General features: G+C 38.9%; 1 protein-coding gene across 4 annotated transcripts in view; it reads left to right on the top strand.

Moving 5' to 3' along the window:
- Positions 1–6167: 6167 nt before the first annotated feature.
- carnmt1 (carnosine N-methyltransferase 1) overlaps positions 6168–19258 on the top strand; it is a 33057-nt gene continuing 19966 nt past the window's right edge. The window contains exons 1-4 of one of the 4 annotated variants that reach the window (XR_013498173.1): positions 6168–6408; positions 12097–12301; positions 14386–14552; positions 18901–19041. Coding sequence is in view for 2 of the 4 variants with exons in the window: in XM_078214534.1 (XP_078070660.1) it covers positions 6299–6408; positions 12097–12301; positions 14386–14552; positions 18901–19041 (623 nt within the window). In the remaining 2 variants the exon portion in view is untranslated. The remainder of the gene's footprint in view (positions 6409–12096; positions 12302–14385; positions 14553–18900; positions 19042–19258) is intronic. The other 3 variants (XM_078214534.1, XR_013498174.1, XM_078214535.1) reach the window with 3 other exon arrangements.

The raw sequence follows: 19258 nt of genomic DNA on the forward strand, positions 1-19258 counted from the left end.
CCCATATTTCCAGGTAGATGTCAGTGTTTTGGCTGTACTGAAATAGCTTGACTAGGGGTGCAGCTAATTCTGGAGCATAAGAATTCAGATGTTGTTAGGGCCATAGCCTTCACTGTATCCAGTGCCTTCAATCATTCCTTGATATCACATGAAGTGAATCAGTTTAGCTGAAGAATGTCATCTTTAATGCTTGGGATTTCAGGAGGTGCCCAAGATGCACTTCACAGTTCTAGCTGAAAATGATTGCATATGGGCGCACGGTGGCACAGTGGTTAGCACTGCTGCTTCACAGCGTCAGGGACCTGGGTTCAATTCCCGGCTTCGGTCACTGTCTGTATGGAGTTTCCACGTTCTCCCTGTGCATGCATGTGTTTCCTCCGGGTGCTCTGGTTTCCTCCCACATTCTGAAAGACATGCTGGTTAGTTGCATTGATCTGAACAGGTGGCAGACTGTGGCAACTGGGGAATTTCACAGCAACTTCATTGCAGTGTTAATATAAGCCTTACTTGTGACTAATAAATAAACTTTACTTTAAATATGTTTCAGCCTTGTCTTTTGCACTGATGTGCTATGTTCCCCATCATTAAGGATGGGGATAATTGTCGAGCCTTCTCCGGTAAGTTGCTTAATCATCCACCACCATTCACAACAGGATCTGGCAGGACTTAGATCTGAGAGCTTAGTTCTAATCCATTGGTTGTGGGATCATTTAGCTCTCTATCACATGCAGCTTCTGTTGTTTGGAATGTATGTAGTTCTGTGTTGTAGTTTCAGCAGGTTGACAGCTCATTTTTAGGTACGTCTGGTGCTGTTCCTGCACTCTTCTTTGAATTAGGGTTGATCCCTGGCTTGATGGTAAAGGTTCTCCAAGGCGGCCTTCACGACACACGACAGCGCAGAGTCGCTGAGCAGAAACTGATAGCCAAGTTCCGCACACATGAGGACGGCCTAAACCGGGATGTTGGATTTATGTCACATTATCAGTAACCCCCACAGCTTGCCTCCTGGACTTGCAGGCTGTTCTGTCTGGAGACAATACACATCTCTTTAACTTGTGTTTAATGCTCCCTCCACCCACATTGTCTGTATCTTTAAGACCTGGCTGGTTGTAGTGATTCACATTCTAATCAGTATTCTGTAACTTGATTTTGTGTCTCTGTGCACTGTTTGAGAGCACATTTCCACTCCATCTGACGAAGGAGCAGCGCTCCGAAAGCTTATGGTATTTGCTACCAAATAAACCTGTTGGACTTTAACCTGGTGTTGTGAGACTTCTTACTTTGATGGTAAAGGTACAATGTGGGGATATGCCAGGCCATGAGGTTACAAATTGGTGGTTGGATACAATTCTGTTGTGTTTGACCCACAGCATCTCATGGATGCCCAATTTTGAGTTGCTAGATCTGTTCAAATCATTTAGCTCAGGATAGTGCCACATTACACTTCGTAGGTTATCCTCAAGGTGAAGATGGGAGTTTGTCTCAATAAGAGCTATGTAGTAGTCACTCTTACCTACCAAGCCTCACTTGATGATAGACTTTGGAATATTCCATCCTGAGTACATTCCATGCCCTTGTCTACCTTAGTGCTTCTTGCAGTTGTTGTCCAACATGTAATCCTGAGGTCCAGGCTAATCCTGAGGGCACACAGGTTCAAATCCCACCACAACAACTGGTGAAATTTAAATTAATTTAAAAATCTAGAATTACAAAGCTAGTCTCGTCATGGTGACTGTTAAACTATAATTGATTATCATTTTAAAAACCCATCTGGTTCACTGATGTTCATTAGGGAAAGAAATCTGCCATCCTTACCTGATCTGACCTACATGATTCCAGCAACAGCAGTGTGATGTACTCTTAAATGGCCTAGCAAGCTATTCAATTGCATGAAACAGCAACAAAGTCAGAAACAACCGGATGGCCACCTAGCATCAACTTGGGTGTCATTGCAGCCTTGACAACCCTGCAAAGTCCTCCATACTAACATCTGGGGCCTTGTGCCAAAGTTGGGAGAGTTGTTTGACAGACTAGTCAAGCAACAGCCTGACATATTCATACTCCCCAAATGATACCACACAGTCAATGTCTCAGTTCACTCCACCACCATATCTGGGTACTTCCGGTCCTACTGACAGGACAGATCCATCAGAAGTGGCATCACAGTGGTATAGATTTGAGAAAGAGTTGTCCTGGAAGTCTTCAATATTGGCTCCAAACCTCATGAAGTCTCTCAGTATCAGCTCAGATATGGCACGGAAACCTCCTGTTGATTACCACTTATTGGCCCCTTCTCAGCTGATGAATGAGTACTACACCAGTTAAGAATTGACGGAAATCAGGATTAATGAATAAAAATAAAATAAACTTCGGTAAAAGGGGAACTGATAAGTAAAGCTGTCTGAGGAGTGTTTTTGAGATGCAAAGTAATGTTTACCTAAGTGACAAGGGGAAAACAATGGTGTACAGAAGAGGTGACTTCAAAGTGGAGTGATACGAAAATGGCATTTATATGCCAAAAGCCTGGGTAATATTCAAGGGAAAAAACAATATATCCATGGCAAGGTAACTGGAGAAGAGGGCAGAGAAGCAACTACCATCATAGCCACACCCAGCTACACAAAGCAGACTCCTGAAACCAAACTGTTGCTGAAAGACTGCCATTTAAGCAGAAGAATCTCTATGTTGAATACTGAAGATGGTTTTCCCAAATCTGGAAAATAACCTGTGGGAATGGTAATTATATGCTGAATTTATCCCATAGAGTTACATAAAATTGAGTACAGGAAACCCAGGTAGTTGGGAACAAGGTGAAGCTTCATGGGATACTGCACGTATATAGCCATTAGTGTAGGTGGTTGTACTGATGTAGTGCATTATAGTCTATTTTGTGTGTTTTCTTTTAAGTTAATAAATACTCTTTATGAATTGATCACAACAAGACTGGACTGTTCCCCCTGGTTTGCATACCTTTCTCGCATTATCCCAAGCTGAAAATGTACACCACTAAGAACCTTCTGGGTTTTGAGATACCCTCGCATTTAACATCAGCAGATTCTTAACAAAAGATTAATTCCCAGTGGATTCTTTGGGTGGGAAAAGACAAAAGATGGATCATTTGAGTTGCTGCCTATGAGGAAGTTTCAATTTTGATCTCAATAAGCTCTTGGGAGAATACTGTGAGAGTTGCGGTGGAAAGCTCTGACTTTTCTGATAGGAAGTCAATTCTGGGAAGGCAGTAGGGGTGTACGAAGATGGCAGAATGGTCAAGGCTTTGGGTAAGGATGGGTTGTTTGGGACAATGTATGCAACGGAAGAAGTGAAAGAAAGCTTAACTGAGTTAACAGGCTTGGGAGGAAACAGAAGAGGTGGTGACTTATATCTGCTTATATTAAATTTAATCTGCCATACTTTGTTTAGCTAATACTTTTGAGCTGAGTGCTCTAATTTAACTTCACCTAATTTGCTATCATCTGTAAGTTTGAGCCATCTGAATTTAAGTATTGATGTAAAATGAGAATAATAATGGTCCCAATATGGATTCCTGCGACACTTTATTCAGTATATCCTCCCCACCCTTGTAAGCATTGCCTGTTGTTTTCTACTCTCAGCCAATTTCATATTCAAGTTTTACCCTGAAACCACACAGCTTTGAGTTTAATTAGTAACCTTTTGTGTGACAATTCATCAAAAGCCCTTTGGAAAATGAGTACATAAGCATTGTAGGGTTTACCACAGTCGACTTAGTTTATACTCCTTTCAAAGGTATCAAAGGCATCTTCTAAATGTTAACTGCTGTTTACAGAAGATCCTCAAATGTTCTCCTGATAATTGATTCTAGTATCTTACAAAGAACTGAAGTAAAATAATGGCTCTGTAGTTTCCTTTCCCTCCTCACTTACGTATTTTGTTCAAGCTCATTAAATTCAGTGCACTGTTCAGCAACAAAACCATTTTTATAAACTCATAGTTCTGAACAGTCAATTGCTGTAAGTGAGGTGTCTAAATGAACTGCCATCTTTGGGACATATGGCCCACACACCTATATCTCACTGGCACTGAAATTCATACACCACATTATTCGCTTGTGTGATAGTGCAGAACATCTTTTTGGCTTGATGGCTGCATCCTGTTAGTGGTGAAGACATCCTGTGAAGTAACAGTACGTAACAACCAGCCACCTCATATTTTTGAGATACCTTGTCCTTCTAAGATAATCTGACATAGTCTGGGCACTTTTCAGAGCTGAAAGTGACGGCCTTAGGCCCATTCAAGAATTTTGGTGCCAGTGTGATGCTAGGTATGTTGGCCACACATCTCAAAGCCTGGTAGATCATATCAAACAGCATGTGCCATTCACTCCTTGCATAGGCAAGGTACCAACTGTACCCAACGAGCACATGCTTGCAAAAGTGAAAACACATTGTCCAACATTAGATGTGATTTCACAATTGGACAACAAATACTCAATGATCCTCAGTGTGCTAAGAATTATGCTGACAACCAAATTAAGATTGTCAGACAGGCTCGCAGTGTGGCATAATTGTGTGGACTGGAAGTGACATAGAAAGGGCCCTGTTCACTGGGGACAGAAGGAACAGGTACACACATTGTGCCTGTTTCAGCTAAATAAAATAAGTGACCGCCATTCACTGGTTTATTTCTCAGGGCAAAGCCTTGACCAATCAGAGTCAAGCTGCCAAGTTTAAATTTCAAACAATTCTTGGCAGTTAACTGTCAGTCACCATCAACTGGTGTATTCTCCGTGGCAACATTCTCATACAGTATAAATGTGTTTCCCCTGACATTGATATTCTTATGTATTTTCCAGATGAGTGTACAATTAAAACTTTGACAAAATACGTTTCTTTCAACAATAAAATGAAGCTGATTTTAAATATATAAAATAAAGGGTATAATTCTAAAGGAGATGTAAGAGCAGAGGGTCCTGGGTGCATATGTGCATAAGTTATTGAAGGCATCAGGACAGTTTGAAAGAACGGTTAATAAAAGATACAGTATCCTAAGTTTTATTAATATTAATTGAGTACAAGAACAAGGAGGTTATTTTGAACTTGTCTTATTCAGGACCTTCTGCTGCAGCATCCCTTTTGGAATTGTACCCTTTATTTTTATATATATATATATTTACAATCAGTCCAGTTCTGGGTGCTTTTAGAAACGATCTGAAGGCATTGGAGAGAGTGCAGAAAAGATTCATGAGAATGGTTCTGAGGATCGGGAACTTCAGTTATGAAGATAGATTAGAGAAGTCATGACTCCTTTCCCTGGAGAAAAGAAGGCTGAGAGAGGTTTGATAGAAGTATTCAAAATCATGAGGTGTCTGGACAGTGTAAATAGAAAAAACTTCCCATTAGTGGAAGGATCGAGAATGAGAGGGCAGAGATTTAAAGTAATTGGCTAATGAAGCAAAATCGATATGAGAGAAAACTTTTCCAGTGAATGTTAGGTCTAAAATGCACTGTCTGAGAGTATGGTGAAGGCAGGTTCAATCGAAGCATTCAAAAGTGAATTAAATTAGACTTAACTGAAAAATAATTTTCTCTGCCCATATTAATAAAACCTAGGATACTGTATCCCTTGTTAACCATTCTTTCAACCTATCCTGGTGCTTTCAATGACTTATGCACATATGCATCCAGGTCCCTCTGCTCCTGCACCCCCTTTAGAATTGTACCATTTATTTTATCCAGATATATATAAATACTTTTCAGGGTTCTGGGGAGAAGGCACTAAGTGAATTGCTCATTTGTGTGCCAGTGCTGACACGATGGGCTGAATCGCCAACTTCTGGGCTGTAACAATTCTGTGATATGAAGGGATTTTAAGTTTATTTATTGGTGTCAGAAATAGGCTTACATTAACATTGCAATGAAGTTACTGCGAAAATCCCCTAGTTGCCACTCTCTGGTGCCTGTTCGGGTACATGGAAGGAGAATTTACCACGGCCAATGCACCTAACCAACACTTTTTTTTCAAACCCACACAGGCAATGTGCAAACTTCGCATAGACAGTAACCCAAGTAGCCGTGCTAAGCACTGTGCCACCATGCTGCGTGTGTATTAAGGTGGAGTTTAAAGTAAAGTGAGAGTATCGCGACAGGCGTTCTGTTGGTTCAACCTCCGAGCCTCTGGGTGTCGCTGTGAGGCGGGGAATGTGGTCGGTGTGTGTGTGTGTGGGGGTGTCGGGTGGCTGCTCTCGCTGCCGCCGTCTCCTCGGCGCGGTTGTGAGGAAGGTGTCTTGCTGGTGGCGGCTTCGCCGAGGGAAGGAAAGAAGATGGAGAACGAGGGGAATGAGCACTGCCCCGGGGAAGAAGAGAAAGAGGAGGAGGAACGCTTGGAGAAAGAGCACTTCTGGAAAATCATTAATGCTTTTAGATATTATAGGTAAACTGGAAATAAACAGCGGCCACCCAGTGAGAAAGAGGAGGCAGCCCAGGCCTGAGAGGGGGAGGTGGTCAGTGGCTTTCCTGACAGCAACACACAAATCTGGGCCTGTAGCACCATTTACATTTACTTAGCTTCTTCATAATCACCTGCATGTCTGTTCAGAGCAATTTACGTTTTTCTGTTGATAAATCATTCTTTTCCCTATTGTAATTTCCAGGGGACTTAAAGGACCGGGTTGTTGCAAAATGACTGAAAATCTAGGCAAATGGTTTAAATGTAATCTCTCATTGGCCTCCTGCTTTTTCTATCTCTTCTTCCCTCCCGCAATGGAACATTGTAAGGAACTTAATCTACTGACCTTTTTAATCCAAGAGTAGCTCCCTATGTTTGTGGGGGTAAGAAGAGAAGTTTAGGATTCCGATGAACAGTTGTTAGAGAAAAGGAGGAATACCTTTGAAATGCTGTGTCCCATACAGATAGGCTTCAGATGTGTGTATTATCTGCTGCTGTAAAATATTGCAGGAATTCATTTGTTGTAGCATCAACCATCATTGTGCTGATCTAGACATTTCTGTTGTTAAACTTTTTTTTACATGGGTGTTAGTAAATTCAATGAGGTCCCACACAAAAGAATATGCCATATAAGGGTTCGTGGAGTTGTGGTTAATATATTAGCATAGAAGGGGATTGGTTAAAGGATTGAAAACACAAGGAATAAATGGATTTTCAAGTTGGTATGCTGTTACTAGTGGGGTACCACAATGATTAGTGTTGCAGCCTCAGCTATTTTCACCGAAGTCTTTGTTAAAGTTTGTAGGATCAAGTGTAATGTAGCTCAGTTTACAGATGATACAAAGCTAGATGGGAATGAGGAGAAAGCAGAGCTTGCAAAGGGATGTTGACAGGTTAAGTGAGCAGGCATGAAGGCAACAGATGGGATTATAATGTGGTGCAATGAGGTTTTTTCCACTTTGGTGAGAAAAGTAGAAAAATATTTTTTAAATAAAGTAATACATAAATTAAATGTTGGTATTCGGAAGAATTGGGATGCCCTTGTAAAGGAAACACTGAGGAAACACATGCAGTTATTGGAAGGCAAATGTTGAAAATATAGGTAAGTTTTGTTAATTTAAAGCGTTAGTGTACCAAGATAAGGAATTCTTGTTGCAATATTATAGAACTTCGGTGAGACGGCACCTGGAGTGATGTGTAGAGATTTTGTCTCTGTACTTGCCTTAGAGGGGGCAAAGTGAATGTTCACAAGGTTATTTCCTGCACTGAAAGGGTTGGTCTTTGAGTAGAATGGGCCCATACTGAAGTTTAGAAGAAAGAAAGGTGATCTCTTTGATTCTAAGAGCGTGTGACAGGGTAGATGCTGAGAGGCTGTTTCTCCTGGTTAGATCTAGGGGTCATTGTCTCATGGTGAGGGATTTGCCATTTAGGATTGAGATTTCATGACTCAAAGGGTTGTAAATCTTTGGAATTGTCTACCCAGAGCCATGGCTGCTCATTCATTGAATATATTCAAGCAGAGATTGATAGCTTTTTAGACTCTAGGGGAATTGAAGCATATGGGAATCAAGCTGGAAAGTGGAGTCAAAGTGAAGGTTCAGTCATGAGCTTAATGAATATTAGAGCAGGCTCATGGAGCTGTATGGTCTAATCAGGCTCTTATTTTTATTCTTACATTCCATTAAAAACTATTACCATTGTTAGTGTCAGTACTCCACATTCATTCTAAATTAGGAGATCCATTTTGGAACTCTCTTGTATGTTCAGAATATGTGTTTGACAACTGAATTTGATTTAAAAAATAAAATACATAATTTCCACTTGTTTCTTGATTTTTTTCAATACATTTTTCGGGATTCAATTTGATTTCACTTCCGATGCTTTGTAGAGGATCCAAGGGTATTAAAGTAATTTATTGAAAGTAAATAACACAGCACTGAATGACATTGTATTTTACATATATCATAAATTTCTCATTTTCATTAAAATACTTTTCAAATTAAAATTAAGTTACGAAGATATAAGTCTTGCATCCATTATGCATGGAACAATTTTATTTTCTACATTGAGTCTCCAGTTAAGAAAATTAAGGCTGTCCGAAACAAGATTTGCTTTTGGCTGCTGTAAGTAAATGAAATAAGGAAAGAAAAACATATAATATGTACATATATATATAGATTTAGCTTAATTCTGAATGTCCCCAAGAAGTTAGTAGATGCAAGAAATCAAAAAAGGCCAGGAAAAGTATGAATTCTAAATGTCTTAATCGCATTAGCATCAAAATACATCATATGCCATATGTTTCATAATAAGTAGTGATTCCATGTTTGAAAATAAAAGATCTGTGAAAGTAATCCAACTGACTTCTCCACCCATGTATCTGAAAATATCATGCAATAACTTGCACTAAGCTTAAAATGAAATCGAGAGCAACTATATTGAGAATGTGTTCAAACATAAATTTTAAACATTTCCTCATTAAGACAGGATTAACAGTCCTGGTTTGTGGATGCTCGGCATGCGAGCACAATGTTCTAATAGTGAATTTGCAGTTCTGCTGTGATCACCCCACTTCTGCTGACTCTTAATCTGTCAAACACCAGTCTTAAACATTATAGAATATGATGAACTACAGTCAACAACACACAAGCAATACATGAAATAATGCTATTGTTTTCACTGAACAATTGTTTGAAGTGAAAATTGAAAATCGAGGGATTGGTTCATATTTTCTAATGCATCCCTGTAACAGTGCCCCTCTCTCACTTTTAGATTATCTTGGCATTCAGTTTATGTAGTGGAGACAATGAGAGCTAAAATGACAGAGAAAATGGAATGTTGATCACACTTGGATTGAAGACAACATTTTGTATCAATGAATGGCACTGATAAGCAACAAGGCAGTAATTCATTTGAACAGCATATTAGCAGAATTCTGGAATGAATTAGGCTTAAACTATCTGCTAGCCATAAATTTTAATTATTATGTAATAAGTATGTTGACGTCACTAGATACAGCATGATGTAACTGGGAAGGTATGTCTCTATGTTTTAAACTGATCATTGAGATCCTTGAAGAGTTTTGGCTTTCCTTCACTAGTGTACTACTTTTCTCTAAATGCATGTCTTTCATTCATGGATATGTCGTACACCATTTGATCAAAGGCAGAGATTGTTCCTGTAACTTTAGGTTGAGAGTTGAACAATGTGTTGCTTGCTTTAATGTCTTAAGTCATAGCCCATGTTTTCAGGTGCTAATTTTTTTTTAAGTGTGGAAGGGTGAACTATGCACCAGATTTTTATATTACTTTTATTATATGCTTAAAGTGATGAAATAATGCAAGATTTAATGTGGCAGACTACAGTATAAAAATTCAATGAAATCAAGTGAAATATGTATTTGGTAGCAATGGTACAAATTTCAGGTTGTAACGGCAGGGCTCAATCATGGAAATTTTATTCGGACTGTTAAAAGAGAACTGAATGAGCACTCAAACTATGACAGACAGATGGATCATATCTTTGACGCAGTTTTAGCTGTGAACGCATTTTCAGTTTTATTTATAGTTGGTTATTTTGTTAGAGTATTACTTTGGCCATTAACTTTTTATACCTTATAGTTTTGCTGTAGTTCACCCTCTTGATTCAGCTGGTAGCAGAATAGTTCGATTTTGTTTTTTTCTGAGGTTTTTTAAGACTTTATTAGTGTGTGTTTATTTCAGTGATTTCATCATTAAAATAAATATTCTGACACCAACCAAATATCAAAGCAATTTCATTAATTGATGAGACTCAAATTCATATAGTGCCTGTCACAAACCTCAATATTCCAAATTGATGCACAGTTAATGAAGTACTTTTGTACTGTTATAAAAAATTCAACAACCAGTTTGTGAAAAGCAAGATCCTACAAACAGCAATGTAACAAAGATCAGATGATTTGTTTTAGTGACGCTGGTTGAGATTTGAAGGAATTCCTCTGCTCTTCGAAGTAATGCCACAGGATGCTTAAAACAGACATGGGCCCTCAAAGCCTGTGCCAATCATGTATCCAGGGCTTCACTTTAACATATTATCTGTGCAGCACTTCCTTGATACTGTAGTGCCTGCCTTGATTTTTTACTTTAGTCTCTGAAATGGGACTTGAACATGCAATCTTCTAGGCTTGATAGTGTAGGCACTGAGAAGTGGTTTCCACTAGCAGGGGAACTTAGAACATGGGAATAAGGGGACAATTTAGGACTGAGATGAGGCATTTCTTCACTCAGAGTTGTGAGTATTTGGAAATCCTACCCCCAAAGGGTTATGACTGCTCCCTTATTGAATATATTTAAGGCTGGGATAGACAGATTTTTTGGTTTCTTGGAAATCGAGGGACATAGGGGGAGGTTGAAACATAAGATCTGCTATGGTTGTATTTAATGGTGGAGCTGGCTGGATGGTCCACTTTTTCTTCAGTTCTTGTGTTCTTCTGAATCAAAGGCAAGAGTGCTACTAATGAGTCACTGTCCATACCCTGTTTAAAAAAAAAGATCTAATTAAGTCGTAGCTCAGTAATTTGCTTCACACTTCTCTGTCGCTTCAAATTTAAAGAGACACTTAATCTGTGTCAATAGGTTTGATAATTCCCAGGAAAGTAGCTACAAGCAGTTTTGGAATTCCATTCCTTTGTTATAAACTCCTAAAGTATTAGTATTGAAAGCAAAGGACCAGCTTCTAGATTTTTTTTTACAGGGAATAGTTGAGATGGTCTTTTTGGAATTATATTGTTTGCATTTGTTTAACTTGAGGGTGATTCTAAAACCGAAGTTGTTTACTGTTTTGACTCATTTGGAGGTTATAGATATGTGTTGTATTATTACATCCGTTTCTCTTTATATTCTCGTTTTCTTCCTTCTGTGCAAGTACAAAGAACAAAGAAAAGTACAGCACAGGAACAGGCCCTTCGGCCCTCAAAGCCTGTGCCAATCATGATGTCCTAACTAAACTAAAAAAAACATTCTGCCCTTACTCAGGCCCCGTATCCCTCTATTCCCTCCCTATTCATGTATCCATGCAGATGCCTCTCACTATGTATTATTCAGAACTTGGAGAGCACAGACTAACTAGAAACATTGCATTGGTGTTCTTCATAGGATTTACAAATGTGATACATCAATAGGGACTTGTTGGAATTTGTCATAATTTCGGGTGCGGTTCTTGTAGCCAGTCATTAAAAGATACAATGGCCGGAATTCTCCAGTCTCTCACGCCATGTGCCGCTGCCCCAAGAACAGAGAATTTGGTGCTCAGCCAAATCTCCGTTCACAGCATTGGGACCAAAGAATCCCAGCTGCAGGCAAAGTCGGAGAATTCAGCCCATGTCTGTTTTAAGCATCTTGCTTAATTTCGCTGACCAATTTTCTGGCAAATTGTGATTATTTTGGTAGAATGATCTTAAATATTGATAGCAGTTTTATGTGCAAACTTATATTGGTAATTTCATTTTTTTTAGTAAAGATAGTTGGCATTAATATTAATGTAGTATGATTTGAATGATGGACTCCAGCACTTTGGTATCAGTTTATAGGCTATAAGATGAAAAATTGTAGGTTCAGCAGTTATGCTTGTGAAAATGTGTTGCACTGTTCACAATTTTCCCTGCTCATTTTTCAATGCAACTTCACTTTCCAGGATTTATGCACATGAGAGGGTAACTCGTTCTGAAAAGCAATTCCAATCCCTTCCAGCAGCTCATCGGAAGCTGCTTCCTAATTTCCTTCCTCACGTGAACAAATTAAGGGAGTGTGTTGAACATAACTACGAGATCCTGAAAGCAATTATTAACAATTGCAATCACATGTTTGAAAATAAGGAATATGGAGTTATAGATATGGAGGTAAGTGAAACACAAATATGGAATCATTTTGATAATCCGCTGCATGCATTGGCTCAAAAACAACTTGAGGTTGTGTACGTGTTTTGAATTCGTACTAACTATCTAGTACATGTGTGCATGCAAATAAATTTATTTAATTTCTGGTACTATAAGCTTGGCTTTTACTTAATCATGCAATATTTAGGGATTTATTTACGTGTCAGGATAATTGTACAATATTAAAATGGTAATATCTGTCCTTCACAGTTTTGTACTATGGAGAACAGTGGATACCTGGGAGTGCATGCAAGTTGATGACCTTAAGTCAAATATTTTATTGATATCGTCTAATTTCTAAAATGACATTACAATCTTTTAAGTCAAATACAATGTAGACAATATTTCCTATCTTTCGAGCATTAATGGTTGTGTTATCACTTTAATAAATTGTGATCCTCAGTGGGTAGTAGTACAGTAGTGTAGTAGGCTGGGTTAGTTTGTTTCAGCCTGTACCGTTTTCCAAATGCTGAAGTTGACCTCAGTATCTCTGGGTGGCAAAATTAAACAGAGCTTCCATTTCTGATTAGTATCACATGGCTTCTCCTGGAAAATGAACTTGTGTGGGGTGAGGAAGACATAGCAACACTCACTGCTAGATGAAATATATCATTGCTGGATGAAGTATTGAGTTTTATTGTAGCACTGCAAATTCAGAAGGGTGCCATCTTCCTTCCATTCCCATCCCTTCACTGCAAAGTGCAGCATTTCTATATGGCATATAATTTATTTCAAGTAACATAATGAACATGATATCCAAGTCATATTGTATTGCGGATTTTAATAGCTGTGTACTGCATTAAGATTGCTCAATAATTCTACTTGGGGTCCTTTGTCAGGTGAGACATCGCTACATTCTTTATGGAGATGACACAAATGGTGGTTGAAATAATTGTAGTGTGTGTGGACATTCAGAAAGCCTTTGACTAGGTAGAGCCAGGATACCATTGGAGATGATTGGGGGGTATGGAATTAGTTTGAGGACATCAAATCGGATTAAAAGTTGGTCAGAAGGGAGGAAATAGAGTAGGATTTGGGAGCAACTCCCCAGAGTGGTTGAAGTAAAAAGGAAGAAGGACTTGCATTTATATAATCCTTCCAAGACTAGCAGATATCTCAAAGCGCTTTTCCAAAGTACTTTTTTTAAAGTGTAGTCACTTGTACTGTAGGAAATATAATGTTGATTGAGGGATAAATATTGGCCAGGACACCGGGGATAACTTCCCTGCTCTTCTTCAAAATAGTGACTTGGGATCTTTTACATCTACCCCAGCAAGCGGCGGGGGCCTTGGTTTAAAACGTCATCTGAAAGATGACATCCCCCTGACAGTGCAGCATTCTCTTCGTACTTCACTGGAATGTTCGCATAGATTTTGTGCTTAAGCCCTGGAGTGGGACTTGAACCCAGAACCTTGTGAATCAGAGGCGAGAATGCTACCAACTGAACCCGGCTAACAATCAAGTGAGTAATGGTGCCCCACAAGGTTCTATTTTGAGACCGTTCACTGTATGTATATGTTTTGAATGGGGGGGGGGGGGGATGCCAGCTGGATGATGTGGATAACCAGTGGGGTTTTGGTTTTCAGATTCACAAGACATTAAAATTCAGTGCATTTGGTGGATAAGATCAGTTTTTAAAAAGCTGTTGGAATACTGGGTTTTATGACAAAAGGGATGGAATATAAAAGTTGAGGGTTGTGAGACTATGGAATGCAATGTTGGAGTTAGTGATTGAAGCAAAGACCATGCCAACATTTAAGAATGGGTTCATTGTAGAATGAGGATATATAGAAAGGAGCCAGGAATATGGAATTACGGGGTATCTCTAATGTGGAAGATACACACCAGTGTTGACTGGTTGGGATAAATGGCCTATATTTGTGTTGTGTTTGTATATAGTTCTTTGCAATCCATGCAATGAGTTGGAAAATACAAAAAATTAGGAGAGCGGAATTCAGAAGTCTCACACCAGATTTTTCTTAATAGGCCATTTTTTTCATTGGGAGATCATTCAGTGATAAATATTTTTTTTATTGTAACATGTACAGGCTGACCCAGCACGATTAAAACCAGCATCCACCTTTGACATGGACAAACTGAAGTCCACCATTAAACAATTTGTAAGGGATTGGAGTGATGATGGCAAGGCTGAAAGGGATGCTTGTTATCGGCCAATCATTGAAGAAATCGTAAAATATTTCCCTCAGGATGAATGGTACAGTATTTGTTCCAAAAAATATGTTTAGAACCCTGAATGAGAAATCAATGAAAATAATTTTATCTACTAGCCTTTTTATTCTAGAACAGTTTCAATTGAAGATTTTAGCAGACTAGATTCAATGCATGACTTGTGTTTTGTACTGAGTTAGCTAATCTCAGCTGTGACAGCAGTGGGCCATCATAGTTGGTCTCTGTCCCTAGTTAGAAGGAAAATAGCAGTCAAAAACCTTGGTCACATTCCGGTGCTTTCTGTTGTAAAGCAGATTTGCGCAAAAATTGATTGAGAATTTGGGTCAGCATGGCCAAATAGTTTGCTCACACTTGTTACCAGTACTCCACACAGAACACACATCACTTGGGTGATACTGCCATGATGTTGTTTGCCTGGAGAGCTATACCTCAGCAAGAATCATCACTTCCAGGAGCTCTGGGGAGAAAATTGAAACGTAAACTCTCCAAAATACATAGCCAGCAAGGCACGTACTTGCAATAATAAAACAGCCAAACTAAATGTGTTGCTTAACCAGGAACCAGCGTTGGTCAGTCAGCATGTGGGGGAATGGGTGAACAGGATTTAGTGCAAGCTCGCACACTGGTAGCTGAGTTTTGGATTACCTCAAGTTTATGGAGGGTCGAATGCACACGGTTGGCCAGGAATGTGTTAATAATCACATCTGGAGGTAACAAAGACATGGAATGAAGGTTTTAGCAGCGCAAGAGCTGAAGCAAGGATGGAGACAGCAACTTATATGCAGATGGAAAAAGGTATTTTTAGCACCCTGTAGGATATTTGTTTGAAAGCTCATCGCAGGGTCAAATATGACACCAATTTTGCGAGCAGCCTGGTTTAGCCTCAAACAGCTGCCAGGGAGAGGAATGGAGTCAGAGGCAAGGGAACTGAATTGGTGGCAGGCACCAAAGGCAGTGACTTCAGTCCACACAATAGTCAATTGAAGGAAATTTCTGCTCACCCAGTAACAAGCAATTTGACAGTTTAGAGACAGTGGAGGGGCTGAGAGAGATGGTGATGAGGTAGAGCTAGTTGTCACCAGCATTCAAGTGGAAACTGGTGTATTCTTGGATAATGTCAGATGGGGCAGGATATAGATTAGAATTAGGAACAGGCCAAGAATAAATCTTTGGGGAACACCATAGGAAGCTGTGCAGGAATGGGAAGAGAAATCATTTTTGACAATTTTCTGGCTGCAATTAGATAAGAATGGAACCAGTCAAATGCAGAACCAACTTGCTGGGTGACTGGTAGAACTTTACTCAATGTGCATTGTTCTTCCATAATGTTAGCTGTAATGCTACTTTTTTTATCAAGGTTTGATTACAATCAATCGGGCATATTGCATTTATCCAATTAAAATTGCTTTCATAGCAATTATGTTAATTGAAAGGAAAATATATGATTATCGATTTTTTTTTTAAAACAGCCATTCTTGCCAGCAGAAACATAGATAAGTTAATTCAGTTTGATTCAGGTAAATTACATACAATATATTATTAAAATTGCCAATAATGATATGTTGAAGCATTATGCCCCTGTTGAAGTGAAACATGCACAATCTTCTTTGGAACATAACAATGTAATGATAGTAGAGTCAAAAATACTGGAACATTCAAAGTGCAGTTGAATGCTAGAATTAGGTGAGTTAAGAACTAAAGTGCTAAGCTTTGAAAAGCTGAGTAACCCTTTTTGATTATTTTGTCTCCCTTTTTAGCATTGTTCTGCAAGTTACTGGAACAGTGTTCAAATGCTTTTCCTTTGCGCACATATCTTGTAACTGTGTGTAATCGCACTTGTTTACTCCCCTCAGAAGCTTTCCTCCCTCACCAGACTCCACATTTTCTGTGGTTAAAAAACCTGGACAACATGCTGCCAAGTCTATTCATAACATCTCTTTTTCCTCTGCTGCCAACAAACATATGAACTGCTATAGGAGGTTCCCTTTCTAATGTGTTTTGCTCTGTGCATGGAACATTTTGGCCTCTATTCTGTGTTTTTATGTGTCACATCTGAGATTTTGCTTCAGGTTGTGTGGAATGGGAACTAGGGATCTATATTCATATATCCCAGTGTGGATCATTACTATGCAGCTCCACCTGGAGAAACAGTGTTACAAGAATTGAATCAACATTTCTGCAGAAACTGATGCACCATAAATAGCTAACCGTTCAAAGTTATTTTCAGTTTCCAAATTTCTGATTAAAACGTTCAAGGCACATGAGCAAACTACATACAAACCAGTATGTATAATTATATATATAGTATATATATTACTGACAAATTAATTGATTGACATCAAAAATAGGAACATGGAAAAGAATTTATGTCACAAAAGGAGTCATCCGTACAGGCCAAAATGTATCCACTTTTAAGGGTGCTAAACCTTTTCATATTTCCTTCCTTGCTATGTTTAACTTAATATTTCACACTGCTCCTCCTTAGCTATGCAACCAAATTCCACTATCTAGTTCTTGATGCATAGCCCTGTATGTTTGCCTTTGTCAAATGCCTTGCTAAAATTCAAATAGACTACATTAAATAACTCATCAATCCTCCTTGTTACCCCCTCAAAAAATTCAATCATGTTAGTCAGATGCGACATTCTGTTAACAAATAAATTCTAATTATCCTTGATTAATCCAATGGTTTTGTCACTCAGATTTTTTTCCAATAATCTGTCTACCTGAGCTTAGGCTGATTGGGCGATCCCTTTTTTAAACAATGGTACAACATTAGCAGCCCTCCAGTTTTTCTGCATCATACCTGTACCCAGAGATTGGAAAATGTTGCTCAGAGCTTTCATTATTTCTTTCCTGGCTCGTCTAGCAGCATGTGATACAGTTCACCCAGACCTAGTGATGTATCCACTTTTAAGGGTGCTAAACTTTTCCATATTTCCTTCCTTGCTATGTTTAACTTAATATTTCACACTGCTCCTCCTTAGCTATGTGTACTTTGAAAACAAATGTAAATCATTTATTAAGGATCATGCCCAGGTCTTCCACTGTCACTCAAATTATCTTTCTGTCTCCAATTGGCCTTACTCTTTTCTTAGTTATCCTCTTGCTTTTTAAGCATTTATAAAGCATTTTTCAGTTTTCCTTGATTTTACTTTCCAATTTTTTTTGCTCTCTCCTTGCCTATTTTTTTATTTCACCCCTCCACTTTCTTTACTGCAGAAAGCCGAAAGGAGTTCTGTTGTGCTTTAAACATCTGATAAGTTTACTTTTTTGTGTTGTCTTACTCTGTATGCTCTTTGACATCCATAGTCTTACAACAGAATGAAAACTAAAAATTAACCTTTCTTTCACACATGATTGAGCCAAGTGGATCACACTGCTGCTCATGGCACGCTGCTGTTAATTATAAGCCACTGTAGTAGAGTTAGAAACAGAAAATAGGAGGAGGCCATTTGGCCCTTCGAGCCTGCTCCACCATTCAATATGATCATGGCTGATTCTCTATCTCAACTTCATACTCCCACACACTCTTCATACTCCTTGACACCTATCTAGAAACCTATCTATTTCCTTTTTAATTATTCAGTTACTTGGCCGTCATAGCTTTTTGTGGTAGAGAATTCCACAGGTTCACCAGCTGCTGAATGAAGAGGTTTCTCCTCATCTAAGTCTTAAATGGCCTAACTCATATCCTGAGACTGTGACCCCTTCCAACCAAACGAAATAACATCCTACCTCCAGTCTGCCCAGTCCTTCAGAATTGTATACGTTTCAATTAAATTCCCCCCCCCCCCCCCCACCCCATTTCAGTAAATAGAGACCTGGCCGACATAATCTCTCCTCGTAGGACAATCCTGCCGTCCCAGGTATCAGTCTGGTGAACCTTCACTGAACTGCCTCTATGGCAATATATCCTTTCTTAGATAAGGAGACCAAAACTGCACACAATACTCCAGGTGCGGTCTCACCAAGGCTCTGTACAGCTGCAGTAAGACATCCTTTTTTCTGTACTCCAGTCCTCTTGTAATGAAGGCCACCATAAGATGAAACATTTAGGTTATTGCATTATCAAAATAGTTGGTTCTAAACAATCAAATCTGAATGATAACTTAGCTTTACAAAACATTTGTTGACTACAAATACAGAAACCAATTGAAGTATGAATTTTCAAACAAGAAATGGCTGAACATACCTATATTTGAAGGCTCAAAGTTCCCGGTATTGTTAATTTGTAATTGCCAAAGGTGCAATATGATAGAAAACCTGACTAATCCATTTGAACCATTTGATGTACACTCGATAATTGTTTAATTTCCCAGCTGCATTTTTGCATATTAAATTAATTATGATTTATTCCTCTTTCAATACAGCAATCCTGCTGATATGAACATACTTGTTCCAGGAGCAGGACTTGGAAGACTAGCCTGGGAGATTGCAAGACTGGGCTATAGCTGCCAGGGTAATGAGTGGAGTCTATACATGCTCTTCTGTTCACATTTTGTACTCAACAGGTAGAGTATGACTTCAGAAATTACTACGGTGTGTAGTTTTAAAACTGTTTTCTAATTTGAAATAAAGCTGTATGATTGGTCTTGAAAACAATTAGAAACTGCTGGATTACACAGCATACCAGTTAGAATTTATAAAGAGAAAAAAGATAGGTAACGTCCAAATCTCTCATCAGTCTGACTTGCAATCTTAACCTCATTTTATTTCTCTTTCCACATA

This window comes from Mustelus asterias, chromosome 6 (genome assembly GCF_964213995.1).
Source record: "Mustelus asterias chromosome 6, sMusAst1.hap1.1, whole genome shotgun sequence".
NCBI lineage: Eukaryota > Metazoa > Chordata > Chondrichthyes > Carcharhiniformes > Triakidae > Mustelus > Mustelus asterias.